The 11,006-nt window shown below is 34.4% G+C and overlaps 2 protein-coding genes across 11 annotated transcripts; one reads left to right on the top strand and one right to left on the bottom strand.

Moving 5' to 3' along the window:
- The first annotated feature begins 2,472 nt into the window (after positions 1-2,472).
- On the top strand, positions 2,473-4,694 carry LOC130968900 (uncharacterized). Its single transcript, XM_057894393.1, has 3 exons — positions 2,473-2,888; positions 3,465-3,653; positions 4,345-4,694. Exons 1-3 carry the CDS (start codon positions 2,658-2,660, stop codon positions 4,501-4,503), a joined length of 579 nt encoding a protein of 192 aa, XP_057750376.1. The 5' UTR covers positions 2,473-2,657; the 3' UTR covers positions 4,504-4,694.
- Positions 4,695-4,778: 84 nt separating this feature from the next.
- Positions 4,779-9,829, bottom strand: LOC130968898 (transcription factor E2FB-like). 10 transcript variants are annotated; one of them, XR_009081751.1, is made up of 15 exons: positions 9,467-9,829; positions 8,236-8,425; positions 8,045-8,107; positions 7,804-7,889; positions 7,634-7,722; positions 7,490-7,544; positions 7,153-7,205; positions 7,008-7,058; positions 6,855-6,903; positions 6,692-6,757; positions 6,535-6,611; positions 6,124-6,343; positions 5,963-6,052; positions 5,811-5,877; positions 4,779-5,341 (listed from the first exon to the last, which is right to left on the bottom strand). XR_009081751.1 is itself a non-coding variant. In XM_057894387.1 (15 exons), the coding sequence occupies exons 3-15, from the start codon at positions 8,354-8,356 to the stop codon at positions 5,208-5,210; spliced, it is 1,131 nt and encodes a 376-aa protein (XP_057750370.1). In that variant the 5' UTR covers positions 8,357-8,425; positions 8,909-9,039; positions 9,467-9,666; the 3' UTR covers positions 4,779-5,207. The 10 variants fall into 10 exon arrangements, 8 of the variants coding, with proteins under 8 accessions (XP_057750370.1, XP_057750373.1, XP_057750372.1 ...); XM_057894387.1 differs by lacking the exon at positions 5,963-6,052 and adding an exon at positions 8,909-9,039 and having other exon boundaries at positions 9,467-9,666; XM_057894390.1 differs by lacking the exon at positions 5,963-6,052 and adding an exon at positions 8,909-9,039 and having other exon boundaries at positions 8,045-8,104; positions 9,467-9,666.
- Between the last annotated feature and the right edge of the window lie 1,177 nt (positions 9,830-11,006).

Genomic DNA, 11,006 nt, shown 5'->3' with positions numbered 1-11,006 from the left:
CTAAGAAATTGTAGATTCAAATTTTTTTATTTTTGATAAAAAAAATATGAATAATTATAATAAAGAGACTCAATTTTTTTCGGTTGACATTAGTTAATTTTTTAAAAATTATTTTATACATTTTAAATTAAAAAAATATATTAACAAATATTAACTAATTAAAACTCAACTCTCTATACTTATTCAATAATAAAATATACGAAAAGATAAATTGAAACAAAAATTTTGTAGCTGAAAGCGTGAAATTGTTAATCGGGAAAGCATTGTGAAGAGGAGACCTGTACTTCCCTTCACCCACCAAAAAGGAGACACCACGACGTTTTGGTGTTGTCCTATGCTGTCAACTTCGCGCTTAGCCAACTATTGTTGGGATAGCTGAGGCTAGGATGGGCCTAGCATGATTGGCTCAATATTCAATGCAAGTATTGGATAATAAAAATGTAGTTTTTTCTTGTTTGAAAATGATGGTAAATTTTGAGATGGACCCATTACCAGCAAAATTGGCGGCGGAGCTTCATGCGGCACCAGATAGCTTCGACAATACTATGGAGGCAGCAAAGAGGAGCAAGCGGCGGCGGCATGCAACGACGAGGAATGCAAAAGCAAATTCATGGCAGACAGAACCAGAGCCACTCAAATAAGTGAAGGCGGGAAGGGATATGTCATCGTTTCATCCAAGGAAGTAAAAGAAATGGCAGGGTAGAAAGTGGCATGGAGGTCCCGTAGAGAAGATGAATTGGGGAGACTTTCTTAATTTTTGGTCAGGGCCAGCTTGTTGGCCCAAATCCAAGACAAAAAACAAAGTTTGAACAAGATTGAAACTGAGGAACCACCAAACAGGCCACCGAATTTCGGGACAGGAAACACAGAGGAGCTAGTGACGATGATGGAGAATTTTGAGAATGGAGGGGCTCATGAAGCCAACCCGCAAACCGTTGTTTCTTTCTTTCCACATCTTTACTGATGATTATTATGGCCTGGAACACTAAGGTTGTGAACAAGGCTACTGTTCGCACTCTTGAAGAATTATGTAGTGTTTATAAGCCAGATATTGTTTGCTTGTTTGAAACACGATGTAGTGGAACTAAGGCTGTGGAAGCTATTACAATTACGGGATTTACTTTTTCTATAGTTGAAGAAGCTGTGGGATTTAGTGGAGACATATGGATTCTGTGGAATACTGCTAAGCTTAGATTAAGTACGATGGATTCTAATCAGCAGTGCATTCACCTCCTATCTGCTATTTATGCTAGTCCAAATGAAACGTTGAGAAAGGAGCTTCGGGAGAGTCTGTATATTTAAAAAAAAAAACAATTAAAGATCCCTAGATGTTAATTGGTGATTTCAATGATAATTCAGTCGTAGCCTGAAGCTCGACGACGTTCTTTTGTGTAGCCTCCAACAACCAACCTCTCCTAGTAACAGCCTCCCATTCTTTTAAAGTACTTGCGGCGGCGGTGTTCTTCTTTGCGTCAGTCAGTGGCACTCTCCTAATCTCCCACTTAAGATCTCCCTCCGATCTGATATATCTTCTCTTCGATCTTCTACTTGTCTCTCTCAGCTTTCCCTTTCTAGCAGTCGAGCTCCAAGCCTCTCATTCTCTCAGCGGCAGCAGCGAAGCTCTCCCAGCTCTTCTTCCAGCTACATCTTTCAGTGGCATTCTTGTAGAGGTCTTCTTCTTTGTCAGGTAATTTTTAAATTTTTTTCTTTTATTATTTAATTTAATAATTTTATAAAATCACTGAAATTTGAAATTTTGTTGAGTTAAAATTTTATAATTTGTCAAGTTAAAAGTATGTGGTTTCTAATTGTTGAGTTATAATGTGATTTAAACTTGAATGTTTAATGTGCATTACAAAATGGTTTATAATGTGACTAAATTTTTATTTGTATTTGCATTATATTACGTTTTAATAAATTAATTATAATTATGTAAGTTTGTGTGTTTATATTTATTTAATTAATTAAAAATTAGGAGGGTCGGCTCGTTGACATGCTATTAAACATCATGGATTAGGATTCTAGTCCATTTAAGTTTAGCGGGGCGGCAACAGTTTTGATATTTTTGTTTTATTAGGAGCTGGATGGGCTTTCAGGAAAAATGGATAAAGTGCCAGATTAAAATAGTGACGCTAGATTTTTTCCTTTTTGGGTCGATGTAACAGGAGTATTTTTTTTTGGGTCATGATGCAACAGGAGTTGGTAATGCTGGTAGAGCTGCATGTCTTTTTCCAGACTATAAATTTGAGGCCTAAGCCTCGCTACTTTTTTCCTTGGGCTCTGAAAGCCCATAGCAATGGCATGAATACAAACAGTTTTCCCGTTCATATGTGCGTGTGGACATTATCATATGATTATTTTGTATGACCCCAAAAAAATAACAACTTAGTTAATCATATGATTATTTTGTCTGACCCAAAAGGATTTTTTTTATTGGGTATATTTATTGATTATTTTGTCCTATCAGTATCATCCACCACTATCTATCTACTTGAGTATACTTTATTGGTTCAAGGGAGCTCACAGAAAAACATTCCGTCTGAGAGATATCCAGCAATTTCTTTTCTTTTCTCTTCTTCCAATTTTAATAATCAAACACCAACATATGATTGTTTGATCAGTAGGTACATAAGATTCTGCTATAGGGGCCAAGAACAATGACTACATCACTTCTAATTCCATTGTCACCTTGTTCTCCTATACTCAGCTGGGGGGAGAAGAGCAGGTTTAGATGGCATGCTTTTTCGTTTCACTCATTGAAATCTAAATCCCATGTGAGAGGGTTCAGAGTTAGTGCTAAAGAGAAAACAGAGGAAATCAAGAACCAATCATCATCTTCAGCTGAGGATGTCACAAAAAAGTATGGCCTTGAAGCTGGTTTGTGGAAGGTGTCCATTTTCTTTTCTTCTAAAATCTTAATTTTGGTGTGATTTCTTGCTTTTCATGTCCGATTGTTGGTAAAGTTACCTCTTCTACCTTGCTTAACTGCAATACTGCAAAGTGTCAAGTGTGTACATTGTTGTTCCTTTTATTGGAAAAATAAGCACAATTAGGATTGGGATATGATTTTGCTAAAAATTTTGTGGGGAACAGAAATATTTTAAGGAAAATACAATCTTGAACCAGTGATGGAAAATGACTAATTTTTCTAGTCTAATTGAATTGCGGTTGCTTTCTTGATATGCTGATTATTTGTCATCATAAATGTTGCTTTACCACAAAATATAAAAAGGGGAGGAAGAAAAAATGTAAGTGATAACTCATCAAAGAATTTTGAAGTCATTTTCCAATTTCTGCTCGTGTTTTTCATCTTTGCATTGTTGGTTTTCTTTCCATTTATTTTTCTCCATTTTGGGGGAGTAAATTAGGGGGTTGTGCTTATCTTCAAGGAATGTTCAGCAATTAATTGAATAATTTACTTTCTCTTCTGTCCAAAATAAAATTTTTATGCCCCTTTATACCAGATTTTCAGCTCAAAGGAAGATGGGAAGGGTAACGCTGAACAGAAATCAAAGGGTGATCAAGCCAAGGAGTTGCTTGCGAAGTATGGTGGGGCATACCTTGCCACCTCCATTACTCTCTCATTGATCTCTTTCGCTCTATGTTATGCACTAATTAGTGCTGGAATTGATGTCCAATTCTTGCTGCAGAAGGTGCAATGCTTAGCCCATGACTTTTATTTTTGGTATTGAATGATTCATAAATAGAGAAAATAAAAAAATGTCGTTTATATTATAAAATAAAATATGCAAGAGGGTGTATAAAAAGTGATACAAATATTATTTTTCTAAAATTATATAGAAATTTGCTAACATGTGTTTAAGGGCACATTTTAAGGATATTAAGGAATATTTTATTGAAAGTTATTGAAAAGATAAATATTTTTACATTAAATATTGAATGCATCAAAAATTAAAAAAAAAATTATTATTATCCTCTTAAAAAAGAATCTTGTGAAATAGAGATATAGTCAATTTTAGACTTGGTAATGACAAAATCAGTCTCCTAGATTTATACAGGAAATGATCCTCACAATTGTTAAAAAAAAAAATTGAAGAAGTAAAGTGTGATCTCTAATCTTTCATTGCTCTCTCTTATGTTTTTTCTTGATCCCACTTATAAAATTAATGGTGAGAAATCATATTTTACTCTCTTAATTATTAAAAAAAAAATTGAGAGAATCCATTTTCGATTTATACTTCTTGATTTTATTTATGGTTCGATTTATTCATTATCCATTACTCATTGTTAAATAACGCCCCGTTGAAACTCTTATCAAATGGTAGATAACATGTGTTTATGTAATTTTCTCTCCATTTATATACTAATGTATTCATTTTTCAGTTAGGAATCTCAGCTGATGAGACTGGGGAGAAAGTTGGCACTTTTGCTTTGGCGTATGCAGCGCACAAAGCTGCTTCTCCAATTAGGTTCCCTCCTACCGTAGCTCTTACCCCGGTTGTGGCTGGTTGGATTGGAAAGAAATTTGATAAAGATAAATAGCTGCTTGTTGTAATCTGGGTACCTTAGGATACCCGTCAACTTGTGTGCTGCTCCATTGATAATATTATCATTCCCATTGCTATGACTAAATGTGTATCTTGCCTTCACCCTTAAAGGCACGTACATTCTTGTTATTATCAATGGCAATAGAAATTAATTTAAATGATAAACATATGAACATTCTTTTTTCACTGTACACTCGCAAGATTGCATCCTACCTACAATTGTTATAACTCACTAATTAATCACTGGTTACGGTCACTGCCAATGTGCTGACTACAGCAGAGACTGAAACTTACATAAATGGATAGATTTGAGAGCAGGGTTACATTTGAATCTGTACCTCGGAGTGTGATTATATTGCTAACCAAACATTAGACGATACAAACTACAAAGCCATTTACCCCCCTAATCAATGCTTACAATAAAATATAAGGGTGGGTTTTGGAAACGCCTCGTGACCCTTTTCTTGTTTTGTTGAACATGGCCGTTTAGAATATGTAATATTAACTGTACAATGAGCCCGTGTGAACTCAATTCCTGGGATGAACTTGGAGAGAAACTCGGAGAAAAATCTTCATTGGATCCTACAATCCAACTTCCAGGGCCATGTTGAAGAGGATAGAGATAGCTGGATGTCATAGGTTCACAACGGAAACAAAGAACACAGTCCCTTTAGATTCACGACATATCCTTTTGAGGCTTCAGCCCCCAGCAGGGTTTGATGCTGCAGTAGATGCTTCATTTACATTCGAAGTATGTGTTAGAGTTATAGCATGCTCGCGAGTTGTACAAAAATCATCTTGAAGAGTACCCAGTTCATTCCATTCGACACCAGCTGTAAATGCATCAAGGATATCAAAACAAGATCAGATTGCTTCTTCTTACGCTTTCAGTTTCAATAAATGCCTCAAATTTCAAACATTTTAAAGTTTCAAAATATAATCCCATTCCTAAGATAAAGTATTAATTTTACTTTCCCAAGAAGATCCTTAATCTAATTGTGGTGATTAAATAACCATATTTACTCATTTTGCTTTTTCATTGAGAAAGATCAAGTTGAGGTTGAGTGGAATGGGAAGGAGCAAAAGAGGCTTAAAGAGTAAAATGGACGTCAGTTGACCTATTTTAAGCCTCTCTTCCCTCCCCCATCCATGATCTGAACTTGCAGATACACCCTTAATGTCTGTGTGTCTGCGCTTTTCTTTTGAAACAGAGGAAATAATTTAAAATAATTGTACTCCCAAACCCCTTCCCTTCCATATAAAATATAATGAAATGGAGGCTGCGGTGTACAGAGAGCATACATTCTGTTCTCCACATGTCTGTTATGCTAACATCAGCATCTGATAAAAGCCAGTAGTCAGCATGGCTCTGCAAATAGGGAGAGAAGAATGTTTTAATTGAGCTCCGAGGCTTCTGCATTCATATCTTATCAGAAACAATACTAAATACTAACAACTTCATGCGTACAGCAAAGTAACATGCCGGCTTGATTTGTGTGGAACATTGAAAGTTAAACGTCTTCCAGAATTAGGAATTCTCCTGCCTTATGGTTCAAGAATTATTTTTTGCAAATCCATTAACCAATCATGTCAGATGTTTTAAAGTAATACTTACATCAACATCTGAAGGAACAATTTTCACGATCCCACTCACAAAGTCTTGTGTAGAAGTAAAATCAGAACTAGGTATTTGACCATCTTGTCCCTGCACTGCAATGTCTCTCCCGTTATCCTCTACAACCACAGTTGGTTCATGGTTTTTAAATTCTGGAGTCGGTTGAAATTCGGGTGCAACATCTGCACCATTAATCTCCTCAAACTTCTCTTCAAACTGACTAGAACCGTAGTTTAAAAGAAGAAGAAGAAGAAGAAGAAGGAACGGTCAAGAATGTCAATTTTAAAACATGCAATCAAGTAGCACTGCTTCATCTGGCATTGTCATCTGACCTTGCCATGACAATAGCAAAATGACCCTTGAGGTAAATGCTTTAGAAACACCGCTAGAATTCTAGAAAAGTAAACATACCTAACAAGGTAAACATCTATTGGGCCCATGGTGCTTCTCAGGACTATCCTGTATCTCCTCTGGGGATAATCAACAGCCTGATAGAAAATGGAAAAAATTTACATGACAAAAGAAGCACGAGATATTAATAACTTATATGCATGCCCTGTCAAAGTACCTCATCAGGATCTGAAACCTCCAGAGTGGTGCCATGTGGAGCTTTAATTGCAATCAAGGTTTCATTCTGGCAGGATAAGATAGATAAGAAAGTCCTCAGTCAAAACATGGAAATGGAGTTTCGATCTAAAAGTGTTTATTAACACATTGATGAAGAAACAAACCTGGAAGCAGGGCAAGTTCTTTATATCTTCCTCAGTGACGAAAAGCAATCTATGATGGTGGAAACAGGTGGACGAGAATGCATCAAACAAAGTTATCAACATAAACATAAAACACGGCAAAAGGCCCGCAAATATCTGGAAAGTAAATATTACTTTTCACTATTTTCATTTTCACTAAGGTCACTTAGTCTTTCTTGCATCTCCCTGTGAAATTTTCACAATCTTAAACTAAGTTAATATATTTCAAACAAAAATCGAAGTATTCAAAGAATAATTAGTAAAGGCATGATTCCCAAACCTTATTTGTTCATCTAACCGGCACTCCTTCATGGTAAGGTTTTCAACTTCTGCCTGGAAGTATGAAACAAATCAACGCCAACAATTTTTGTCAAATTTACATTTGAAGTCTTATATATTGAACAAATTATATAAATCTGAATGCAATCCTTATATCCCATTGCATAGCAGACTACTCGATTACTGAAATTCAAGTCAGAAGCTTCACACATTTCTTTTAACCAAAAATATATAAACTTGCTTTGCCATGAAAATAAGAAACTTGTTGATGATAAATAATAATATAACTTATTCTCAGTCTTTATATCTTTCAAGCATTGAATTGAATCATTCCTAACCTGTAAACTAGAAAAACTATCTTCAGGCTCTCCTGGTCTTGAAACATCAAGTCCTCTGGAAATCATCAAAGAAGTTAGCCAAAAATTTCAACACTTAGACTAAAAAATTTCCAACATTGACAGACATATAGAAAGCATGCTTACTTCCATTGAATTCTGTTTTTTAGTTTCTTTTCTATAAGGCCAATCCCTTCGAGAACATTTGTTATGTCATATATTCTCCTCTTCTGTACCTGTATACACAAAAGCGCCATCAAATAATCTAAATTCACAGCAAGCAGTCTTAAGATGAGAAAAAAGGGGGGGATATAAACCTCTAATGTGTCAGCAGCTTTATTCAAATCAAGAATACCATCCTCTGCTTGCTTGATCAAATTGATGAACTTCTTTGTCAACAGACCTGGATTTTTTTTTCCAAAAAAAAGAGTAAAGGATTATTAGAAGAATATATACAAATAAATTTCATTTCCAACAGTAAACCATATAGGGAATCGAATAACAATACCACGATAAAAATAAAATGAATTAATTAAAATAATAGCAAAGTAATAATACCTAAAGAGCTGTCATAGCGACATGGGCCAACAGGAGTGAGATTATTTCCTGAAGGAGATCCTGCTAAAATTACAGGAAAAATATCTCAAAAGGTTTTTCAAGCCAAAATTAGCTAGTAAAGGAAAGATGTTGCATGCTAAATACATGAATAAAGAAGGCAAGAATACAAAGTCTAGAAGAGAAAATTTCACCAATATTTGGACCTGGGGTTTGAGGTCCAGATCTGTTGCATTTGGTAAGCCTGGAGGATTTGCCACCCTTCCCTATTTTTCCAGATTTAGGGGTCTGAAAAGGATTATTAGCTGCTCCCATGGATACATGATTCACCCTATCACCAGAATCAGCTTCAAAATCTGTTGTGTTACTCTTCCGCTTCAATTGCTGAAATGTACGTGTATCATAATTGCAACCAATAGAAAATATAATATGCAGAATAAGTTAGCACCCTTAGACTACATTATCATACTCAATTAACAACCATGCACCGTAATATCATTTCAACTTGAAACTGAAGATAGACATTTGAAAAGTTGAAGAAAAAGACAGGAACATTTGACCACTTTACAAGAATTTAATGGTCAATCCATCACACATTCTTATGTGCAATTCATTTCTTCTTCCCACTGTCACTTCACACATTATTACCTTTATTGGATATATGGATATATGAAAAGTACCCCCACTGAAATGCAACCGGAGAACATGCAAACAGATATCACCATTTGTGGTCAAAATGCCTAGGAATGTATAAATATGAAACCTCCAAGGCCAATGTTGGGGTAATCAAAATCATTCAACCTAAAAGATCACAAAATTAAAAAGCATACACAATCAATGTTGCTATTCAGAAAGCATTTATCACACCTGAATTGTTTCCCAAGCCACTTGCTACCTTCCTGTAAGACTAACCAATATTACAATCACATCATGGTCTCGACTTCTGGATGATCAATAAGTGCACCCTCTCTAGTTCGCCATTTGTCAAACACTCAAACCTAAGATATCAGACCTAAAGTTCATACTTCATACTTCATATAGCATAATCAACTGAAAAAAAAACAAACGAACAAACAAGTAGATAATTTCTTCATTTCTTGCAGACCTTACCCATGGGGAGAGGGGGAAGGAAGTCTACATTTGACCTTATGAACTCCATAATTCAACTCTTCTAACTCATCAGCAACCAATTCCACCAAATCAACAACTAAACAGGTGATCCAAACCTTAAAATTACAGAGATCTCCTAAGCCTACTTCCAACACCCATCACCCATATAAAAATCCCACTCCAAAAACCAAAACGAAAAACTACCAAAAGAATTTTTTTAGAGAAAGAAACATAAATTGAAGTCATAGAAAACAAAAACAGATCATGATATGCGGAAAATCAAAAGGGGGATTATTAGGATAGATAAACACTCACGGAAGACTTAACAACGATGGCTTCGGGTTCGTGGTCAACAGTTCGGCGGTTGTGGTGGAGGTGGTCGGGGGCAAAGCGGTGGTAATCAACGGAGGCGGCAAAGGGGGGCTTCATGGTGGAGAGGGGAAGTTGGCGCCGCATGATCTGCTCCGATGGGCTAGCAGCGGCGGGAGGAGCTCTGGTGCCCGACATCAGCCAGGCCGGCTAGATCGAAAGGTTTGGAGGGAAAGAAGGGAATGGGGGGAGATCTGGGCGACTTTGGGAAATGCCGAAATGGGAACTGAGGGGGAAAAATAGCGGGAGATAAAAAGAAAGACAGCAGAAAACGAGGGAAAGGAAGCATGCAAGCGACCCGTATGAAAGGGAGAGGGTAAGGGAGGGAATTTGGTGAGGATATTGATAATTGATTATCTATCTATTGAAACGATATCTGAAATTTATTAAATAATTTAATATATTTAAAGTTATTTGATATTATACGGCTATAATATTTTCATTATTATTTTTATATAATAATTATTCTAACTCATATTTATGTAAATAGTTACTTTAAATAAAACAAGACAATATTGTATTGTATCAAAAGAAAAATAAAACAACTATTATTATTATTATTGTTGTTGTTGTTAATAAGGATTTTATTTTTGGTAGTTAGGATTTGAATATATCTAATGTTTGAAATTTACTATTTTAGCAATATAACATTCTTTAATCGTAACTAAAATTAAATTAAAATTAAAATATTAAAATTAAATTTAAAATATAATTATATTATATTATTACTAATTTAATAACAAAAATATATTATACGACATTCTCTCGTTAAATTTGAGATAAAATATTTTTTTAATTAATTAATTCTATCTCTCTATACTCTTATTTATCTCTCTCATTCTTTATTTTTTTTTATCCTTTCTATTCTAGATATAATTTATAATTTATAATTTATATTTTATATTTTTTAATTTGACAAATCAAAATATATCATGAAATATTCTTTTATTACAATTAACATAAAATCTTTTTTTTAAGAGTAAAGTATCGTTTTTGTCTCCCAACGTTTAAATCGCCTTATTTAAGTTTTAAAACTGACTCAATGTTGTCTTAACGTTAGGGATCTGTTAACGGAATTGACGCCGGGACAAAATTGAGACAATTTTAAAACGTTAGGGACTTAAATGGGACGAAAATATTGGGGACAAAAACGATACATAGAATAAATTTTAATTTTATCCTTCACTAATATCAGTCATTTACGGTACATAGTTATTCAATTAATTTTAATCACATATAAGTAAATTACACTTAATCACATTACTTTGATTCTAAAAAATTTATTTTTTTATAATTTTACTCTTAAAGATTTTTACTCATCATGAAATATTTGTAGAATGATTAGAATCACATTACTTTATTGTATATGTATAATTTTTTTTCCACAAGTTTATGTACTAGTCATTCTACAAATATTTTATGATGAGTAAAAATTTTTAAGAGTAAAATTATAAAAAAATAAATTTATTTAGAACAAAAGCAATGT

Source organism: Arachis stenosperma, chromosome 3 (assembly GCF_014773155.1).
Source record: "Arachis stenosperma cultivar V10309 chromosome 3, arast.V10309.gnm1.PFL2, whole genome shotgun sequence".
Classification (NCBI taxonomy): Eukaryota; Viridiplantae; Streptophyta; class Magnoliopsida; order Fabales; family Fabaceae; genus Arachis; species Arachis stenosperma.
This window is presented reverse-complemented; position numbering and strand designations above follow the sequence as displayed.